Genomic DNA, 22,340 nt, shown 5'->3' with positions numbered 1-22,340 from the left:
CTCAGACCTCAGCGAAAAGAATATCCCCATTGTTATTGCTGCTTGCTGTGCGCTCCACAATATCTGTGAGAGTAAGGGGGAGACCTTTATGGCGGGGTGGGAGGTTGAGGCAACTCGCCTGGCCGCTGATTACGCGCAGCCAGACACCAGGGCGGTTAGAGGAGCACAGCAGGGCACGGTGCGCATCAGAGAAGCTTTGAAAACGAGTTTTGTGACTGGCCAGGCTACTGTGTGAAACTTCTGTTTGTTTCTCCTTGATGAACCCTCCAACCCCCCCCCCCCCCCCGACCCGGTTCACTCTACTTCCCTGTAAACCAACCACCCCACCCCACCCTCCCCTCCCCTCCCGCTTGCAGAGGCAATAAAGTCATTGTTTTTTCACATTCATGCATTCTTTATTAGTTCCTTACAGAGGTAGGGGGATAATTGCCAAGGTAGCTGGGATGGGTGGGGGAGGAGGGATGGAAAAGGACACACTGCATTTTAAAACTTTAACTCTTATTGAAGCCCAGCCTTCTGATGCTTGGGCGATCATCTGGGGTGGAGTGACTGGGTGGACGGAGGCCCCCCCACCGTGTTCTTGGGCGTCTGGGTGAGGAGGCTATGGAACTTGGGGAGGAGGGCTGTTGGTTACACAGGGGCTGTAGCGGCGGTCTCTGCTCCTGCTGCCTTTCCTGCAACTCAACCATACGCTCGAGCATATCACTTTGATGCTCCAGCAGACGGAGCATTGCCTCTTGCCGTCTGTCTGCAAGCTGACGCCACCTATCGTCTTCAGCCCGCCACCTCTCCTCTCGTTCATGTTGGGCTTTTCTCATCTCCGACATTGACTGCCTCCACGCATTCTGCTGTGCTCTATCAGCCTGGGCGGACATCTGCAGCTCCGTGAACATCTCGTCCCTCGTCTTACGTTTTCTCTTTCTAATGTTCACGAGCCTCTGCGAAGGAGAAACATTTGCAGCTGGTGGAGGAGAAGGGAGAGGTGGTTAAAAAAGACACATTTTAGGGAACAATGGGTACACTCTTTCATTACAAGGTCGCATATTTCGGCTTGCAGGCAGCCATCGTAGGCCACAGTGTTTTGGCTTTTTTAACCTTCTTAACATGCGGGAAAGGTTGCAAACAGCAGCGCATTTCCCATATCAAGGATGAATTGGGTTGTCCATTTAAAATGGGGTTTCAATGTAAAAGGAGGGGGCTGCGGTTTCCCGGTTAACATGCGGCACAAACACAAGTAAACCACCCCCCCCCCCACACACACACACGATTCTCTGGGATGATCACTTCACCCCTCCCCCCCACCGCGTGGTTAACAGCGGGGAACATTTCTGGTCAGAATAGCAGGAACGGGCGCCTCTGAATGTCCCCCTTAATAAAATCACCCCATTTCAACCAGGAGAGCTTTCTGGAAATGTCCCTGGAGGATTTCCGCTCCATCCCCATACACGTTAACAGACTTGCTTGCTTTTTTTTTGTAATGTTTACAAATATTTACAAAGTTACACTCACCAGAGGTCTCCTGTGTGCCTTGAGGGTCTTGGGTGAGTTCGGGGGTTACTGGTTCCAGGTCCAGTGTCACAAACATATCCTGGCTGTTGGGGAAACCGGTTTCTCCGCTTCCTTGCTGCTGTGAGCTACCTACAGTACCTCCATTGTCATCTTCCTCGTTCCCCGAACCGTCTTCCCTGTGTGTTTCTCCAGTGAGAGAGTCATAGCACACGGTTGGGGTAGTGGTGGCTGCACCCCCTAGGATCGCATGCAGCTCCGCGTAGTAGCGGCAAGTTTGCGGCTCTGCCCCGGACCTTCCGTTTGCTTCTCTGGCTTTGTGGTAGGCTTGCCGTAGCTCCTTAATTTTCACGCGGCACTGCTGTGTGTCCCTGTTATGGCCTCGGTCCTTCATGGCCTTGGAGATCTTTTCTAATACTTTTCCATTTCTTTTACTGCTACGGAGTTCAGCTATCACTGCTTCATCTCCCCATATGGCGAGCAGATCTCGTACCTCCCGTTCGGTCCATGCTGGAGCTCTTTTGCGATCCTGGGAGGACTCCATGACGGTTACCTGTGCTGATGAGCTCTGCGTGGTCACCTGTGCTCTCCACGCTGGGCAAACAGGAAATGAAATTCAAACCTTCGCGGGTCTTTTCCTGTCTACCTGGTCAGTGCATCTGAGTTGAGAGCGCTGTCCAGAGCGGTCACAATGAAGCACTGTGGGATAGCTCCCGGAGGCCAATAACATCGAATTCCGTCCACACTACCCCAATTCCGACCCGCAAAGGCCGGTTTTATCGCTAATCCCCTCGTCGGAGGTGGTGTAAAGAAACCGGTTTAAAGGGCCCTTTAAGTCGAAAGAAAGGGCCTCGTTGTGTGGACGTGTCCAGGCTTAATTCGGTTTAACGCTGCTAAAGTCGACCTAAACCCGTAGTGTAGACCAGGCCTTAGATAAAGCAGACAGATAGACAAGAGATGATAGTAATGATGGGGTGGAACATCGCTTCTGTTGATGTTCTCAGTATGCAGGGTGGCTGGTAGGTAATAGACAGATGTTTTGGGCTGGCAGATCAGCCACAACACCTGTTACTCTAGACACTGGCTCACCTCCACAGTCAGGGACATCATCTGGTTCTTCTGGTCAGGTCCCTGTCCTTCACTTGTCTTTCTCAGGCTGCTCAGAGCTGGGTGAATTGTCTCATTTTACTATGCAGTTGGGCACCATTTCAGATTTTTGTAGGGGGGGTGGGGCGGGCAACTTTAACTGTGACTCCTGGGTCTATTTAGGCACTTGAGAAAACTAGTTTTTTGGTAGATAACTTAGCAATTAGCTGACAGGAGCTCTGTATCTAATTCCTTTATAAAAGAAAGAAAATTAAATAAATATGAGACCCACTCAGCTCTAATAGCAACATGTTCTGATATCTTGTGGCAAGTCACTTAAGGGACACTGGTTAGTTATAAAAATTTAATTTTACTTTATTATTAACTCTGTGGAGAGAGAGACCCCATCAGGACTCCTGGGTTCTATCCCAGCTCTGGGAGGAGAGCAGGGTCTAGTGGGTTACAACAGGGAACAAATACATTTGGGTTCTATATAAGAACATCAGAATGGCCATACTGGGTAAGACCAATGGTCCATCTAGCCCAGTATCCTGTCTTCCAACAGTGGCCAATGCCAGGTGCTTCAGAGGGAATGAACAGAGCAGGCAATCATCAAGTTGCCCTGTTGCCCACTCCCAGCTTCTGGCAAACAGAGGTGAGGGACATGCCGGACATGGTGTTGGATCCCTGCCCACCCTGGCTAATAGCCATTGCTGGACCTATCTTCCATGAACTTATTGGAACCCTGTTATAGTTTTGGCCTTCATGACATCCCCTGGCAAAGAGTTCCACAGGTTGACTGTGAATACTGTTTTTTGTTTAATTTAAATCTGCTGCCTATTAATTTCATTTGGTGACCCCTAGTTCTTGTTATGTGAGGGAGTAAATAACATTTCCTTATTCAATTTTTCCACACCATTCATGATTTTATAGACCTCTATCACACCCCCCTTAGTCATCTCTTTTCCAAGCTGAAAAGTGCCAGTCTTTTTAATCTCTCCTCATAGAGAAGGTGTTCTATATCTCTAATAATTTCTGTTGCCCTTCTCTGTATCTTTTCCAAATCCAATATATCTTTTTTGAGATGGGGTGACCAAATCTGCACACCCTATTCAATATGTTGGCGTACCGTGGATTTATATAGAGGCAATGAGATATTTTTCTCTTATTATCTATTCCTTTCCTAATGATTCCAATATTCTTTAAGCTTTTTTAATTGCCACTGCACATTGAGCAGGTGTTTTCAGAGGAACTATCCACAATGACTCCAAGATCTCTTTATTGATGGGTTCAGCTAATTTAGACCCCATCATTTTGTATGTATAATTGGGATTATATTTTGCCAAGTGCATTACTTTGCATTAATCAACACTGAATTTCTTCTGCCATTGTGTTGCCCAGTCATCCAGTTTTGTGAGATCCCTTTGTAACTCTTCTCAGTCTGCTTTGGACTTAACTATCTTGAGTAATTTTGTTTCATCTGCAAATTTTATCACCTCACTGCATACCCCTTTTTCCAGATCACTAATGAATATGTTGAATAGGACTGGTCCCAGTACAGACCCCTGAGGGACACCACTATTGACCTCTTTCACCTTTTACTCCTACCCTTTGTTTCCTATCTTTTAACTGAAATGCCTGGCAGTGTTTTCAGGATCATCTAACGATCCTTAATTTGCTTTAATTATAAGCATTTTGTTATCTTAATGACCCTGTCCCTGTTTATAAATAAACTCCCTGCCCCAAAGGCTGTGCTGCTCCCAGCTTCGAAACTCATCACACATCACACTCAAGCTGTTGCAGTTAAGAGCTCTGTCTGGGGCTAGGGTGAGTAGACCTCCCCAACGAAACTTGGGGGGGGGGCCTAGAGCCCTCCCCTTCCCCCCCCCCCCCAAATGGCACCCCTGCATATAGTACAGATGGTTTCAGGATCCAGTAAAAAGCTGAAAGAGAAACCAGAGGGGGAGGAGGGCAAGGGAAGACAGGGGAAAGAAAGTAGCACAAAAGGGAGGGGAAGAAAGAGCAGGATCTCACAAGTATCAGGTTGGGGACCTCACTGGTGCAGCGATGATATTCAAGGATCCTCATTGGAGTATCAAAAACTGATATAACAACAGCAACTCTCCTGTCACCACTGCAGTGATGGTAAAAAGCTTTAAATTTGTCCTGCCCCAAAGTCTCTTTTCAAGGGCCCCAAAAGGGAGTGATGAGGACATTATTTTGTCCACCATTTAGGCCTAATTTCCAACAAACCAATTTTGGTTCACTGATTTCTGGTTCCACACTTTTCTTATTTACCAGACATAGAATCATGGGAGGTGCAATGTCCTGTGTTGCCTGATCTATAGATTATATATTAATTGCATTGATTACTTAAGAATTCCCAATTAACACACTGAGGTTTGGTAGGTTCTAGTCCTGAGATCAAACCCAGTATTATTAAAATTATTTAGTTGCAACTCACCACTTAGGAAAAGCCTTTGGAATTTGCAATAGTTTTATTAATAGAGTTAGTAAAGTTACAAACACTCCAGCCAATCAAGGTAGATAGGGATAATACAGAATGTACATAGTCACATCATCCCTTTTAGAACAACCCCAAAGATCAGTCATTATTTTTCTCATCATCATCCAATCATTTTCCTTGTCACTATCATCAGTGGTCATCATCCTGGCATCTTCCAAGAGCTACCTCTCTCAAAGCACAAAGACCAGGATACAGTTTTTAATAATGCCCAATGCATATTCTGTAGGGATTTTAGCCCATTTTCCTTACCTGTATTTCCTCACTTTATGAATATAGAAGTGACCTGTTACCTAAAGTTCATTAGCATACACATCCATTAGTTACCATGACATTCTTGTGGTCAGACATTTGCTTATGTTCCTAACTTAAAATACCCCAGACTTGTATAAACTAGTATTCATGTTTCCTGTCAGCAGTTTGGGCATTACAGCAATCTGTCTTGTGCTATATTATGATTTAGAATTACTCCCGATTAACTACTTATGCTAAGGCTTTTGGGGCATCCTTATAGCCCTGAGAATAAGGGCCAGTTTATTGACTCTGGCCACTAGGCCTTATAGCCCTGAGAATAAGGGCAACCCTATTGACTCTGGCCATTGGGCCTTATGGACCTGAGAATGAGAGCAACTCTACAGACTCTGACCACTAGGTGTCATGGTCCCGAGGCCAACAGCAGTCCTGAGGACTTATTCACGGGATGGGGTGCACTCACCATGCACTGGACAGGGTGCCTCCACCCCATCACAGGCTGCATGCATTATTGCCTTAATTTATACCTATGCCTTACCTACAGAATACATCTGCCCCTGCACTCAAGGGAGCTTGTGGACATGCAGGAAAGGATCCTGGACATCACGCAGAAGCAAACAGCTCTGCTGGAAAACACTGTGGAGCTATGTTCACATCCAGCACCTCAACCAAGCCATCCTGCAGCATGTGGAGAACACAGGATACTGGGGGTCCCCTTTTCCTCCCACAAATTATATCCACTAAGAAAAGGAGAACAGTTTCCACCTACACATTTTTGTGAGCTCATCAGCACAGCCATGTGTGCGCTCAGGAGTTTGGGCATGTTTCTCCACAGGTCTATTGGTCTGAAGTTTCCACTGCATTATGTTAGCTCAATAGAGGTTTCATCATGTACAATTCAGCTTAAAAAAATTGCTGAAGTACATTTCCCCTTCCCCTGCATAACATTAATTATTAATAAAATCTTTACACAAACACATTTGTTTCCTCTTACAGAACATTCATTTTCTACAACTACAGTCTGATATTTTCGAAGCACACCACATCCCTGACTCCGTGTCCCGGACCACTTGGGGCACCTGGTAGAGGTCCCCTCTCTGCTGTTCAAAACAGGAAAATTCTCTCCCCCTCTGCTTCCCAGCCATCAGTGAGGCTCTCCCCCTGGCTTTCACATATGTTCAGCAAAACCCAGCAAGCACCTATGACAAGAGGCAGCAAGCACCTATGACACTACTGCTCAGTGGCCTCCAGTCTTGTTAGGAGGTTCCTTCTCCTTCCCTTCAGTCTACCACATGCCCATTTCACTGCAGCTACTCAGAGTGTGGTTAAACAGCTCCTTTAATCTGTCCAAGTGCCCGGGGTAATGATTTATAAGCCAGGGATTCAGACGGTTCCCCAGAATGAAAGAAGTGTGAGGCAAAAAAGGGTTGATTGCCAGGTAATATTCAAAGTAAAATTACTAAAAGAATGAAACAATTATCAAAACTGATTATTAGGAGAAACAATAAATAGATGGAGTTGTTAATTAGTTGCTCCTCAGCTGACCGGTTCAGGAAAAGCAAATGAAAACATGGAATTATTGATTATGGTTATTAATGAATTCAGGAAGTAACCACATAAGAATTTACCCAGGCTTCTTTTTCCTGTGCATAAGGGATGTCCCAAAATAAACAATTCAGCTTGATATTAAAACTTTTAAACTAAAAATAAATTTGGATGAAACTAGATAGGTTGATAAGCCAATACAATTGAAAGGAGTGTTAACTTCATAAAAGCTAGCAAAGCCATTATTACTCTTTTATTTTTTATTAAAGGTAATATCATACATCTATGGGTGATAGTGTATTGTTCAAATATAGAAAAAGAACTATCACAAAGTACCCTGCTTTTGTTATTTAAAATGGGCAAATGTAAAATAGGAACTAATGAAGTTCCCACCCCAAGACTGGAATGAAGCTAGTCTTGAGTGTAAAATAGGAACACAAGACAACTCTGTAGTTAGAAATCAGGGCCGGATTAACTTTTTGTGGGCCCGGCGCCAAACCTATTTGTGGGCCCCCATTGGGGAAATAGGGCATGTGATGGGGGGCGGTCCGCAGAGCGAGGGTCCGGTTGGGGGCAATGAGACGCAGCGCAGCAGGAGTGGCCCCACTCAGCCCAGCACAAGGGCACTATTTACAAACCCCAAACTGCTAGACGCACACTGGCCCGCCCAGCCCCGCGCTGCCAGCGTGCCCCTTCCACACTGCCCCCCTGCCCAGTGCCCTGCCCTTATGCCAGCTTAATAAAGGGATATGAAGAGGCATAATACAAAGTCATATGAAAGTTAGAGGTTATATATGGATAGGCTTAATACAAGGTTATATAGAGAGGCATAATACAAAGTCGTATGAAAGTTATGTGAAGATGCTTAATACAGAGATTTATCTACAGGGTTCATTTGGGTGGGGGTCTAGGTGTAGGTGGTTGGGGCTCAGTTGGGAGGGTGTCTGGAGGGGCTCATCGGGGTGGTACAGATGCAGGGGAGGTGGGACTTGTAAGGGTGAGAGTTTGATGGGCCGGCTTAACAGGGGAGCCCCAGCTGCTGCCAAGGGGATCCGCATGCTGGGCCCCCGTTTCCCCAATCCCAGGGATCGGTAACCTTCGGCATGTGGCCCACCAGGGTAAGCCCCCTGGTGGGCCGAGCTGGTTTGTTTACTTGCCGCGTCGCAGATTCGGCCGATTGTGGCTCCCACTGGTCGTGGTTTGCCGCTCCAGGCCAATGGAGGCTGCGAGAAGCCACGGCCAGCACATCCCTCGTCCTGCAGCCCCCCATTTGCCTGGAGCTGCGATCGGCCAGTAAACAAACTGGCCTGGCCCACCAGGGGGCTTACCCTGGCGGGCCGCGGGACGAAGGTTGCCGATCCTTGCCCTATCCCCTCCTCTTCCCCATCCCATGCCCCTTCCTTCCCCACTGCCTCTATCCCCCTGCCCTTCCTGCTCCACCATGGGCACTCACTGTTGTACAAGATGAAGGATGGCTCCCAGCACACAGAAGGGAGCTCAACCAGCACTAGGACCCAGAAGGTGGTGTCCAGCTGCAAAGTCCGGGGAGCTGAGCAGCACCTTCTTTTTTCAGCGTGGCTGCGCAGCTCTGCAGGCAGAGTAGGTACGCTCGTTCCACCCCCCTCCCCAAGATCCCATCCCCACCTCTTCTCTGCCTCCTCTCCGCAGGTGAGCATGCTGCAGCTGTGCTCATCCCCCACCCTCCTGCTGGCAAACAGCTGATCAGCAAACAGCTGATCGGCGGAAGGGAGGGGGAGGGCGGGAAGGGAGCAAGCTGTGAGAAGAGGCAGGGGAGGGGGAGCTTGTCTGCCCTACTGCAGCAGGAGCCTCAGTGCCAGGAGCACCAAGCTTCTGCCCCCCGCAGGAGAGAGCAGGGGGTGGAGAAGAGTGGGCCTGGTCGGGGCCCCCCTGGAGTGTGGGCCCGGCTCCATGGAGAAATCCGCTACTGTTAGAAACACACACAACATAGCTAAAATTATTCTACAAGTAAGAGTATTCTAAAGGTTAGAAGCCACACAAGTAAAGATTGAAGTGTGAATCTGAAGTCAGAAGATAGCTTTGGTTACTCACACGCACAGCGTAATATTCCAAGGGAGACAGATCTAAGGATATTTCTCTCACAGGCAGGTAATTCTCACTCACACATGCAAAAGCAGCACAGCTGGAGGGCATGAGTGTAAGGATTTGTCTACACTGGCACTTGGTCGGCAAAACTTTTTGTTGTTCAGGGGTGTTAAAAAAACACGACAAAAGTTTTACTGACGAAAAGCACCAGTGTGAACAGCGTTTTGTTGGCAGGAGCACTCTCCTGCCTACAAACAGCAGCTCTCCTGCTGACAAACAGCAGCTACACTGCATGCCTTTTAGCAACACGGCTGTAGCAGCACAGTCGTGTCGCTAAAAGCCTCATAGTGTAGCCACAGCCTAAGATACAGGCATGAGCAGAACAGTGATTGACAAAGTTGCTAGTTCCCAGTAGCACTTAAAGTTAGGAATTGAGTTGAAACAAGACAACAAAAGAAAATTAACCATCAAGCAATGGATTTCCACAAAGCTGGGATAACACAGTAAGCACAGCTGAGATTTAGTTATATCCTCACCAAACCAAAGATCTAAAGGGTAGCTCTTTTAGGCAGTAAGACAGATAATTAATAAGACAATTTAAGTGAGCTCAGCACTACACAGACAAGGTGTGAACAGTAACTGGCAGTTACAGGTGCAAGCAGGCAGTTTAAATCAGCACCACATCAGTTTCAGTTAAAAAGTTGTCACATTCAAATGCTAAAACTTAGTCCGTTGATGTTCTTAGGAGAATTTTCCTCACTGTTTTGTGCGGACTTAGGCAGCTTCTGAATACACTTACTAGACCAGGCCCCACCGCATAATACCTTCCTTGGTTTGTCAATCACAAACAGAGATAGGTTCCTATGCCCCTGGGAGGGGTGAGGTTAACACACATCCCTCTGGTCATCATCTCCCATTAGCGCCTGACCTAGCATGCCGGCTTTTGTGAATTTCATTCTAAGGCACCTATCTCTCCTCATTCATTGTAGAGAGGGAGCCGGTGCTCCTAACTCAGGCTTCCTTGATTCCAGTGTTGTTCCTGTGATTTTCTAGGTGCCAAAAAATATAGTCTCTGCAATAGTGAGTGTCACAGCGTCTCTCGGTGGATACCAGCCTAAAAAACTATCAAGAGTTAATGCGAAATCACAGCATATAAGATAAGGATGATTCTAAGTATACAAGACCAAATTTCAATAGAGAAGGTCAATGGAAGCATCTGGAAAATTATAATAAAATCCCATCACAATTTGGAAGTCTCATCTCAGACTCTTGTTCTACACAGCTTTGCTCCGGGAAGGTCATTTCATTTTCTGCTTTATAACTACACCATGTCCTCATTACATGGCCACTCCTACCAGGTCTGGCCTGACCCTCTGAGATTTGTGGGAATTGGCAAAGGTGTTATTCACTTAGCCCTTCCCCAGCCAGGGCAATTCTTGGTTTTGTGATCTCTGGATTCTCTTATGTGTTATGAGGTCTGAGCTGTGCCGCAAGCCTTTCCCACAGTCAGGGCATTTATAAGGATCCCTGATGTCATTGAAAGTGTGAGATATGACTGAAGCCTTTCCCACAGTCAATACACTCATAGGTCTTTCTCCACTGTGGATTCTCTTATGTTTAGTAAGGACTGAGCTTACAGTGAAGCTTTCCCCATATTCTGGGCATTAAAAGGGTTTCTCCCCTGTGTGGATTCTCTGGTGAGGAACAAGGACTGACCTCTGACATCAGCTTTTCCCGCAGTCAGGGCAGTTATAGAGTTTCTCTCCAGTGTGGATTCTGAAGCTTTTCCCACACCCAGCACATTTGAAGGGTTTCTCTCCCGTGTGGATTCTCCGATGTTCAATAAGGACTGAGCTATGACGGAAGCTTTTCCCGCAATCGGGGCAGTTATAGGGTCTCTCTCCTGTGTGGGTTCTCTGATGTGATAGAAGCTGTGAATTCTGACTGAAGCTTTTCCCACAGTCAATACACTCATAGGGTCTTTCTCCACTGTGGATTCTCCTATGTTTAGTGAGGGTTGAGCTCACAGTGAAGCTTTTCCCACATTCTGGGCATTGAAAGGGTTTCTCCCCTGTGTGGATTCTCTGGTGAGTAACAAGGACTGACCTCTGACGGAAGCTTTTCCCGCAGTCAGAGCAGTTATAGGGTTTCTCTCCTGTGTGGATTCTCTGATGCGATAGGAGGCGTGAGATCCGGCTGAAGCTTTTCCCACACTCATTGCACTTGTAGGGTTTCTCTCCTGTGTGGCTACTCTGATGTTGAGTAAGAGTTGAGTTGTGACTGAAGCTTTTCCCACAATCAGGGCAGTTATAGGGTTTCTCTCCTGTGTGAATTCGCTGATGTGTTAGGAAGTGTGAGATGTGACTGAAGCTTTTCCCACACTCTTTGCATTTGTAGGGTTTCTCTCCCGTGTGGATTCTCTGATGTTGAATAAGGGTTGAGCTTTCACTGAAGCTTTTCCCACAGTCAGGGCAGTTATAGGGTTTCTCTCCTGTGTGGGTTCTCTGATGTGATAGGAGGTGAGAGAACCGACTGAAGCTTTTCCCGCACTCATTGCATTTGTAGGGTTTCTCTCCCGTGTGGATTCTCTGATGTTCAATGAGGACTGATCTATGACGGAAGCTTTTCCCGCAATCGGGGCAGTTATAGGGTCTCTCTCCTGTGTGGGTTCTATGATGAGATAGAAGCTGTGAATTCTCACTGAAGCTTTTCCCACACATAAGGCATTCATAGGGTCGCTCTCCCGTGTGGATTCTCTGATGTTTAATAAGGTGGAACCTCTGACGGAAGCTTTTCCCACACTCTAGACACTCATAGGGTCTCTCTCCTGTGTGGAGTGTATGATGTTTACTAAGGGCTGAGGTCTGTCTGAAGCTTTTCCCACAGTCGAGACACTTGTAGGGTCTCTCTCCTGTGTGGATTCTCTGGTGTCTAATAAGGGCTGATCTGTATTGGAAGCTTTTCCTACAGTCACCACATGTGTAGGGTCTTTCTCCTGTGGGGCTTCTCTGTTGAACAGTTTTTTTGATTTTCCTAATTCCTTTGGATTTACCCTGTCTCTCCTCTGAGTGGTTTCCTTGCTCTGTCTCTGGCTCGCTCTGACCCTCATGGTCTTCTCCCTCCTCAGGACTCTGGGAAATATCCCCTTCAGCTCTTCCCGATACTGTCCCCTGTGGTTCCACTTGCTCAGGACCTTCCTGCTCAGGATTCTCCTCCTCAATCTCACTCACCACCCCATCATCTGCTGGGACAGAGAGAGAATCCAGACAGGAGTCAGTCCCTGTGCCGGGGGGGATGGGAACCTCAGAAAGGGGAACAGAAAAGGGGGGAACAAACCAAAGTAATTATTGAGCAGATAAAAAAAAAAATCAGGGGCTGAATCCTACCTACTCTCCCTCCAAACCTTTTTCAAGAAGAGAGAGGCGGGGACCCATCCTTCCTCCACATCCTCTGAATATAGATGAAGGCGGGGCTAAAGGGTCAGACACACTTGATAACAATTCATGATTGATGTTTGCCAGGAGGATTGAATATTTGGTTTCTGAATTAGTTTTGCACAATCCTCACCTGTGTGGGTGTTTCTCAGGATCTCTCTTTCCTTGTATCCATGGAGATCAGGGAGCCATGGCTCCTCTCCTTGATCCAGCCAGGAGATGATGTCAGGTTTGAAAATCAGAAATCCTGCTTGTGGGGCAAAGAAACTTGTTCATTAAGATCAGTTCTGTTACTCCTTCCAGATCCAGGATCTGAGCAGGAAAGTGCAGAGAGGCTCCCTGCTCTCCCCTCCCATCCCCTCCAGGGTCTGGACTATAAACCATACAAGATCTGATCTGGAGCAAGGATTCACTACCTCTGTCTAGGAAACTGCCCTAACTTATTCCCCTTGGGAGCTGAGCAGAGTTGCTACCCTCTCTAGCTATCTGAGATACAACCACTCTCCCATCACTGACAACTACACCCCCTCTCCTGCCACACCTACCTCTCCCCAACACAAGACAGAACATGCACCAACTCACCAACCTCATGAGGAGGGATAATATTCTGGGGTGTATTAACAGCAGTGTTGTATGTAAGACACAGGACATAATTGTCCTGCTCTACTCAGCACTGAGGAGGGCTCAGTTTGAGAACTGTGTCCAATTCTGAGTACCACACTCTAGGAAAGATGTGGAAAAACTAGAGAGAGTCCAGAGGAGAGCAACAAAAATGATAAAAGATTTCAAAAATACGAGTTATAAGGAAAGGTTAAAAAACATGTACGTTTAGTCTTGAGAAAAAAAAGACTGAGGGGGGGATCCACCTGATTACAGTCTTCAAATATATTAGAAGCTGATAAAAAGAGGATGGTGATGAATTGAGGTAAGACTAGAAGTAATAGATTTAACTTGCAGCGAGGGAGATTTAGGTCAGATATTAGGAAAAAACCTTTCTACCTAGAAGGGTAGTTTAGCTCTGGAATAGGCTTCCAAGGGAGGTTGTGCAATCCCCATTGCTGGAGGCTTTAAAAAAATGGTTCCATAAACACGTCAGGGATAATGTAGGTTTACTTGGTCCTGCCTCACTTCTTGAGGTCCCTTTCAGCCCTACATTTCTATGATTCTATATTAGTTAGACTTAGAGCTCTTTCATCTGGAGACTGTGTTTCACTAGCATCTGAAGAAGTGAGGTTCTTACCCACAAAAGCTTATGCTCCCAATACTTCTGTTAGTCTTAAAGGTGCCACAGGACCCTCTGTTGCTTTTTACAGATTCAGACTAACACGGCTACCACTCTGATACTTGTGTTTCACTAGGTGTCCCCATTCAGCACCTTGCATAATGGGGCAATGGTCCCTGACTAGTCCAATCCCCTGTGCTGAGGTGGGACCAAATAAACCTACTCAATCTCTAACAGGTGTTTGTCCACCCTGTTCTTAAAAACGTTCAGTGACAGGGATTCTAGAACCTGCCTCGATAACTGTTCTAGTGCTTAAATATCCTTACAGTTAGAGAGTTTTTCCTAATAGCCAACCTAAATCTCAGTTGCTGCACGTTAAGCCAATTACTTCTTCTGCTATCATCAGTGCACATAGAGAACAACTGATCACTATCCTTTTTATAACACCCAGTAACATGTTTGAAGACTGTTATAAGGTCTCCCTTCAGTCCTTTTTTCTCACAACTAAACATCCCCAGTTATTGTAACCTTTTCTCATAGCTAACGTTTTCTAAATCTTTTATCACTTTTGTCACTATCCTCTGCACTCTGTCCTATTTAAATAAATAAAATAATGGAGATATCTTATCTCCTAGAACTGGAAGGGACCTTGAAAGGTCATTGAGTCTAGCCCCCTGCCTTCACTAGCAGGACCAAGTACTGATTTTGCCCCAGATCCCTAAGTGGCCCCCTCAAAGATTGAACTCACAACCCTGGGTTTAGCAGGCCAATGCTCAAACCACTGAGCTATCCCTCCTGTCCACATCTTTCTTAAGGTGTGGTGTTTAAAGCTGAATACAGTATGTCACCACATAGCAGTGCCAAGTAGACAAACGACAACTACCTCCTGTGTCTTACACACAACGTCTCTGTTTATACATGCCAGAATTATATTAACCTGTTTCACAAGTAGGCAGGAGCAGTGTGTGGAGCCACATGCCCCCCCAACCCGTGCTGGCTGCTTCTGGGAGCAGCATGGGGCCATGGCAGGCAGGGAGCCTACCACTGGGAGCTGCCCGAGGTAAGTGCCACCTGGCAGGAGCCCGCACCGCAACCCCCAGCCCTCAGCCCTGAGCCCCCTCCCGGAACTAGCACCCCATATGCCCTCCTGCACCTGAACCCTCTCCTGCACCCCAACCCTCTGCCCTAGCCCTAACCCCCCCTCCTGGAGCCAGCACCCCATACCCCCTCCTGGACCCCTACACTCTGCCCCAGCCTGGGGCCTCCTGCACCCAAACTCCCTCCCAGAGCTTTCACCCCTCAACCCCTCCCGTACCCCAACCCCCTGCCCCAGCCCTAACCCCCCCCCAGAGCCAGCACCCTATACCCCCTCCCGTAACACAACACTCTGCCTCAGACTGGAGCCCCCTTCTGCACCCAAACTCCCTCCCAGAGCTCGCATCCTGTACCCCCTTCTATACCCCAATACTCTGTCCCAGCCAGGAACTCCCTCCTGTACCCAAACTTTCTCCCTGGGCTTGCACCCCTCCTGCACTCCAACCCTCTGCCTCAGGCTCAGCCCAGAGCCCCCTCCCACCCTCCAAACTCCTCGGCCTCAGCCCAAAGCCCACACCCCCTCCTGAACCCCAACCCCCTGCCCCAGCATGGTCAAAGCTTTGCTTGGTATGTCGGAAAGGAGGGTGCAGCAGCCAAAAGACAATGGCTTACCATGGCTGCATGCAAGCCGAATTCTGTTGCCCGGACCTGCGTCTGTGATCTCTAGCAGCAAAGCCACAGGCACTCAATATTAAGAGGCAAAATGCGACCTTGCACAGAAATCACATGTGCTATGTAATGTGACTAGTGTTGTTCACCGTGAAAGAGTATAAGCATTGTTCTGTAAAATGTATCTTTTTAAAAAATTCTCTCCTTTTTTCCCTCCCTCCAGCAGCTGCAAATTTTTCAAGCCTCCCTCCTCCGTTCCGAAGGCTATCTCAGATAAGGCGTCGGAAAAAGAGGACGCGAGACGAGATGTTCGTGGAAATCATGGAATCCACCCGCAATGAAAGAGCTCATCTGAATGAGTGGAAGGACACGGTTTCAAAGTATAGGAAAGATGCCAGTGAACGTGAGGACAGGATGGACCAAGGTGAGGACAGGAGGGATGCTCGAGATGAGAGGTTGCAGCAGGAAGATCAGAGGAGGCAGGATGCAACGCTGGGGCTGCTGCGTGAGCAAACAGACATGCTCTGGAGTCTGGTGGAGCTTCAGGAACGGCAGCAGGATCAGACTGCCGCTGCAGCCCCTGTATAACCACCCTCCCCCCTCACCATGTTCCATAGCCTCCTCACTCAGACATGTAAGAATGCGGGGGGGGGAGGCTCCGTGAACCCTTCCATTCCACCCCAGTAGACAGCCCAAGCAAAAGGCTGTCATTATTTTAACCTTTTTTTAGTGGCCTTTTCCTTCCCTCCGATCCTCCTCCCAAACCCCACCCGGGCTACCTTCTCAGTTCTCTCCCTCTTTTTATAATCAATTAATAAAGAATACATGATTTTTAAATGATAGTGACTTTATTTCCTTTGAAAGCAAGCTGTGATCGAAGGGGGAGGGTGGGTTGCCTACAGCAAATGAGTCAATAAAGGGAGCGGGTTTTCATCAAGAAGAAACAAACAGAACTTTCACACGGTAGCCTGGCCAGTCACAAAACTGGTTTTCAAAGCTTCTCTGATGCACCGCGCTTCCTGGTGTGCTCTTCTAATCGCCCTGGTGTCTGGCTGCACGTAATCAGCAGCCAGGCGATTTGCCTCAGCCTCCCACCCCACCATAAAGGCTCCCCCTTACTCTCACAGAGACTGTGGAGCACACTGCAAGCAGCAATAACAATGGGGATATTGGTTTGGCTGAGGTCTGAGTCAGTAAAGTGCGCCAGCGACCTTTTAAACGGCCAAATGCACATTCCACCACCATTCTGCACTTGCTCAGCCTGTAGTTGAACAGCTCCTGACTCCTGTCCAGGCTGCCTGTGTATGGCTTCATGAGCCATGGCATTAAGGGGTAGGCTGGGTCCCCAAGGATAACTATTGGCATTTCAACATCCGCAACGGTTATTTTCTGGTCTGGGGAAGTAAGTCCCTTGCTGCAGCCGTTTAAACAGAGTAGTGTTCCTGAAGACGCGAACGTCATGAACCCTTCCTGGCCAGCCCATGTTGATGTTGTTGAAATGTCCCCTGTGATCCACCAGTGCTTGCAGCACCATTGAAAAGTAACCCTTGCGGTTTATGTACTGGGTACCCTGGTGCTCCGGTGCCAAGATAGGGATATGGGTTCCATCTATCGCCCCACCACAGTTAGGGAATCCCATTGCAGCAAAGCCATCCACTATGGCCTACACATTTCCCAGAGTCACTACCTTTCGTAGAAAGCAACAGAGGGTCCTGTGGCACCTTTGAGACTAACAGAAGTACTGGGAGCATAAGCTTTCGTGGGTAAGAACCTCACTTCTTCAGATGCAAGTAATGCAAATCTCCAGAGGCAGGTATATATCAGTGTGGAGTTAACGAGGTTAGTTCAATCAGGGAGGGTGAGGTGCTCTGCTAGCAGTTGAGGTGTGAACACCAAGGGAGGAGAAACTGTTTCTGTAGTTGGATAGCCATTCACAGTCTTTGTTTAATCCTGATCTGATGGTGTCAAATTTGCAAATGAACTGGAGCTCAGCAGTTTCTCTTTGGAGTCTGGTCCTGAAGTTTTTTTGCTGTAAGATGGCTACCTTAACATCTGCTATTGTGTGGCCAGGGAGGTTGAAGTGTTCTCCTACAGGTTTTTGTATATTGCCATTCCTGATATCTGACTTGTGTCCATTTATCCTCTTGCGTAGTGACTGTCCAGTTTGGCCAATGTACATAGCAGAGGGGCATTGCTGGCATATGATGGCATATATAACATTGGTGGACGTGCAGGTGAATGAGCCGGTGATGTTGTAGCTGATCTGGTTAGGTCCAGTGATGGTGTTGCTGGTGTAGATATGTGGGCAGAGTTGGCATCGAGGTTTGTTGCATGGGTTGGTTCCTGGTATATACACTGATATATACCTGCCTCTGGAGATTTCCATTACTTGCATCTGAAGAAGTGAGGTTCTTACCCACGAAAGCTTATGCTCCCAGTACTTCTGTTAGTCTCAAAGGTGCCACAGGACCCTCTGTTGCTTTTTACAGATTCAGACTAACACGGCTACCCCTCTGATACTTGACACCATACCTTTCGTAGCAGCAGCTCAATAATTGCTTTGGCTACTTGCATGACAGCAGCCCCCTCAGTAGATTTGCCCACTCCAAATTGATTCCCCACTGACCGGTAGCTGTCTGGCGTTGCAAGCTTCCACAGGGCTATCACCACTCACTTCTCAACTGTGAGGGCTGCTCTCATCTTGGTATTCTGGCGCTTCAGGGCAGGGGAAAGCAAGTCACAAAGTTCCATGGAAGTGCCCTTACGCATGCGAAAGTTTCGCAGCCACTGGGAATCGTCCCACACCTGCAACACTATGCAGTCCCACCAGTCTGTGCTTGTTTCCCGGGCCCAGAATCGGCATTCCATGGATAGAACCTGCCCCATCAACAACATGATCTCCAAAGCGCCAGGACCCGCGGTTTGAGAGAAGTCTGTGTCCATGTCCATGTCCTCATCACTCTTGTTGCCGCGCTGCTGTCGCCGCCTCCTCCTTGCCTCGTTTTTCTGGTCCTGGTTCAGCATAAACTGCACGATAATGCGCGAGGTGTTTACAATGTTCATGACTGCTGTCTTGAGCTGAGCGGGCTCCATGCTTGCCGTAGTATGGCGTCTGCTGTGTTCACCCAGGAAAAAAGGTGCGAAACGGTTGTCTGCCGTTGCTTTCATGGAGGGAGGGGTGAGGCTGTACCCACAACAACCTGCGACAATGTTTTTTGCCCCATCAGGCACTGGGATCTCAACCCAGAATTCCAATGGGCGGGGGAGACTGCGGGAACTATGGGATAGCTATGGGATAACTACCCACAGTGCAACGCTCCGGAAATCGACGCTAGCCCCGGTACATGGACGCACACCGCCGAATTAATGTGCTTAGTGTGGCCGCATACATTCGACTTTATACAATCTGTTTCCAAAATTCGAATTCTGTAAATTCAGATTAATCCTGTAGTGTAAACATACCCTTAGTGATTTACAAGAGGTCAGACAGGGAGGCTGTGGAAGAGCCTGGAATTGAATCCAGGTCTCCTGAGTCACAGGGCAGAGCCTGAAACACAAGAGCCCTCCTCGCTTTTTTCTACTATAGTGACAGACCCCACAGAACACTCCTAGACCATAAATTACGTCATTAACCCTCACTGAGCCCCAGAACCCAGCCCCTCTCACTACCAGGAACCATCACTTCACAGAGACCAACCACAGCCAGGAAGAGACACCAGGAACAATGCCCTCCTTCCAGGAGTTTGGCACATTGGCACAAGAGGGAGCCCTTAGTGAAGGCACTAACAACAGCCAGACCCAATCCCAGATCCATGACACTGGACTAGGGGGTCCTCACAACACATTTTTGGTAGCCTCAGAATGCGGCCACCAACTCTTGCTGGTGGCTGCTCTGACAATTTTCCCTAAAATACTTAATTAACTTTAAGAAAAACAAATAAATATGCACATGCACATGTCCAAATCATTGTAATTTATTTATGTAGGAGGTTTTTTGCAGACTCAATAATAAAAATGTACAGTTGTCTCTATTCTTTACTGGACCTAAACAGAATAGAAACACAAATAAGGTGCTTTGCATGTTCTTGTCTTTTTTGTTGTTGTTTCTTTTGGGGTTTTTTTTGGTTTTCTTTAGATTTACTAGCTAGTAAGTCCGCTGCTGTGAAAAGTGATACTTGTATATTAACATCACTTTTCACAGCCTCACAGCTAGCTACTAAGTCTGCTGTGAAAAGTGATATTAATAAACAAATACAAATACACCTCTACCCCTATATAACGTGACCTAATATAACACGAATTTGGATATACCACGGTAAAGCAGTGCTCGGGGGGGGCGGGGGAGCTGCGCACTCCGGTGGATCAAAGCAAGTTCGATATAATGCGGTAAGATTTTTTGGCTCCCAAGGACAGCGTTATATCGAGGTAGAGGTGTATCCCTTTTCACAGCAGATTTACTCAGCCCTGGCAAGCCCAGGAACAAATTAAATCCTGGACGGAGACGTGGGTAGGGAGGTGCCAGGGGCAATGGGGAGGGGGAGGGGGCAGTGAGTCCAGGGGACAGCGCCTGAAGTCCCAGGACTGAAGTCTGACCCCAGCACCTCCAGGAAGGTGGGAACTCACTGGCTGCCTGCTCCTCCAGTGTTTGTCTCTCCAAGAGGCTGTGGCTGCACTAGAAGCGCGCTATATATGCTGCTGTAGTGTGTCTGGTGAAGATGCTCTATGCCGACAGGAGAGCGCTCTCCCAGTGGCATAATTACTCCACCTCCAAGAGAGGCAGAAGCTATGTTGGCCAGAGAGCGTCTCCCACCAACATAGCACTGGCGTGGACAGCAGTTAGGTCAGCGTAACTTGCCTCGCTCAGGGGATGTCTTTTTCACACCCCCTGAGCGACATAAGTTAAATTGACTTAAGCGGTAGCATAGACCTGCCGTAAGTGTATTTGAAAATCTGGCCACTGGGGACTTAGGCAAGAGCCAAGTCATGAGACACTTGTCCATCTGTGAGATGGCAGAGGGCTCAGAGTCCCCAGAAGTTGGAACTTGCCTTGGGAAGGAGGAGTAGAGAGTGAATTTGTCGCACTTGAAAACCTTGGTTATGGGAAGAGTAGCATCATCATTATGTCCCTGAAGCTTCTGTTCTGTGGGAGTGGATGTGGGAGGGACAGTCTATCACACACAGGAGCTAGGGGCTGATCCTCCTGATATCTGGGGGACCAATGAAGACTCCTGCACAGAAACCAGCCCCGGTGCTTTAGAGACACCTGCAGCATCTACTTCCCAAGGGGCTATACATCCTTACCCAGCGAAGTCACAGTCTCATAATTCTCCCGCATGACGTCCCGGTAGAGGGCTCTCTGACTCAGGTCCAGTAGAGCCCATTCTTCCTCAGAGAAATACACAGCCACTTCCTCGAAGGTCACCAGCTCCACTGCAGTCATTTCCCTTCCCTGTCTCTGGAGGGCATGGGACAACCTGGAGCAAAACGTGGGTGTTATTCTGCAGCCTGTCAGCATGAGGAGGGTGCCGGGGGAGGTTTCAGTTCCCCCCAGTTCTTTCCCTGCTGACAGACATTCTAGACGCCGCCATTCTGGGGCAATACTTGAGACAAGATATTAAAAAAACCCTCTAAAGTTAGATTGCAAATCCCTATGGTCTGGGATTCAAATTGCTGAGCCAGCAAACTGTAGCTTCTGAAAGTGATGTGTGTTTATGTTCAAGAGAAAGATGCCAAAATGTAACTAGAACAGAGGTTTGGGGGCCTAAATTTAAGCTTGACAATAATGAGGCCAGGTAAATTGTGGGCAAAGTGAAGTGAGACAGTTCAGAAGCTGGTTCTTCATTCAACTTTCAGAAATAAATTCACCCAAGAGCGAGACTGTCCACTGTAAAGATCAACATAGGAACTGCCAGAGTGGTTCATCTAGTAACACTGAACATGTTATAAGCATCTGAAAAGGGTCCTTTAGACTAAAATTGTGCATCCAACAGTGTCACTGTGTGCTCCAGCAGTCATGAAAGAGCAGAATCCAAGGAGCCGCTTTGGCTGGGGGGGGTCCCCCTGACACTGTCCCCAGGGCAGCACATTCCCCCAGCAGCGCCGGGACTAGGCAGAGGCAGGAACTAGCTTTTCTGCTCCCTGTCCTTCACCTTGTCCAAGGAAAGACAATCTGCTTGACTTTCTGCGGGGTGCTGCAGGGAATGTAGCTGGGCAGGGTGTGAACCGGGAATCTCCCTCCCCACTGACTACTCCTGCTGCCCCTGCCAGTCTCTCCCCGTCTCCCTCCTGCCCCCTCCCCTCGGGGGCTGGGAGACTCGATCGCTGGCCCGGTCCCGGGGCGTTCGCTCTCCCGGAGCTGGCTCGGCTCCTGCAGGCGCTTAGGGGGGCAGAGCCTAGGGGGTGTCAGGAAGGGCAGCAGCCCTGGGACTTGCAGGCCCCCGCCCGGGAGCAGAGCTGGGGCGAGGAGGGGCCGTTGGTGCAGTCACTTTCCTGCCCGGCCCCAGCCCTTTCCCCCGGGTCTCTCCCCTCACCTGCAGGCTCCGGCTCAGGGGCTGGTGTCGGCAGAGCCCGGGGCTGCCCCAGGGGCTGGTTCCAGCCCCCGGAGAAAGACCCCCGGCTGGGCACAGGGGCGCTAAGGAAGGGCTCTCCCCGCACACACCCCGCTGGGGAGCAGCTGATCAGTCCGGGTTCCGGGATTGCAATGGATGGAGGCGGCGGCAGCAGCTTCTGACCCAGGAAGTTCAACCCCGACAGTGCAGGGCAAAGAGACAGAGCAGTCGCCTCCCTCCTATAGCCAGAGCCGGGCAGTGACTACAGCTACTGAGCCCCCCTGCTGTAGTGAACATGCGCACACAGGAACTGCTGAGCCCGCTGCCCCACAAGTGCCAGAACTGGAGCACCACCGCTATACTCTGCGCTGCCCTCGCTCCGACTCTGATTCTGCTGCCTGCTCTGTGCAGGCCAGGGGTTAAAACGGCGCAAAAGGGCAAATCGAGGCGGGGGG

The 22,340-nt window shown here is 48.6% G+C and overlaps 1 protein-coding gene across 1 annotated transcript; it reads right to left on the bottom strand.

Annotated features, from left to right (window-relative positions):
- Positions 1–8,272: 8,272 nt before the first annotated feature.
- Positions 8,273–22,101, bottom strand: LOC128848265 (zinc finger protein 883-like). Its single transcript, XM_054048160.1, has 4 exons — positions 21,868–22,101; positions 20,639–20,811; positions 12,545–12,661; positions 8,273–12,218 (listed from the first exon to the last, which is right to left on the bottom strand). The coding sequence occupies exons 2-4, from the start codon at positions 20,775–20,777 to the stop codon at positions 10,702–10,704; spliced, it is 1,773 nt and encodes a 590-aa protein (XP_053904135.1). The 5' UTR covers positions 20,778–20,811; positions 21,868–22,101; the 3' UTR covers positions 8,273–10,701.
- Between the last annotated feature and the right edge of the window lie 239 nt (positions 22,102–22,340).

The sequence above is a fragment of the Malaclemys terrapin genome, chromosome 13 (assembly GCF_027887155.1).
Source record: "Malaclemys terrapin pileata isolate rMalTer1 chromosome 13, rMalTer1.hap1, whole genome shotgun sequence".
In the NCBI taxonomy this organism is placed as follows: domain Eukaryota; kingdom Metazoa; phylum Chordata; order Testudines; family Emydidae; genus Malaclemys; species Malaclemys terrapin.
The sequence above is the reverse complement of the archived record's forward strand: the minus strand, read 5'-3'. Positions and strand labels throughout refer to the sequence as shown.

Excerpts from the sequence above, each read along its gene's own strand:
- LOC128848265 (XM_054048160.1), bottom strand. The coding sequence starts at position 20,777 with ATGACTGCAGTGGAGCTGGTGACCTTCGAGGAAGTGGCTGTGTATTTC. Across the intron at positions 12,662-20,638 it reads TGAGACTGTGACTTCGCTGG|CAGGATTTCTGATTTTCAAA; the intron begins GTAAGGATGTAT and ends TTGCCCCACAAG. Across the intron at positions 12,219-12,544 it reads CCTGAGAAACACCCACACAG|ATGATGGGGTGGTGAGTGAG; the intron begins GTGAGGATTGTG and ends CTGTCCCAGCAG.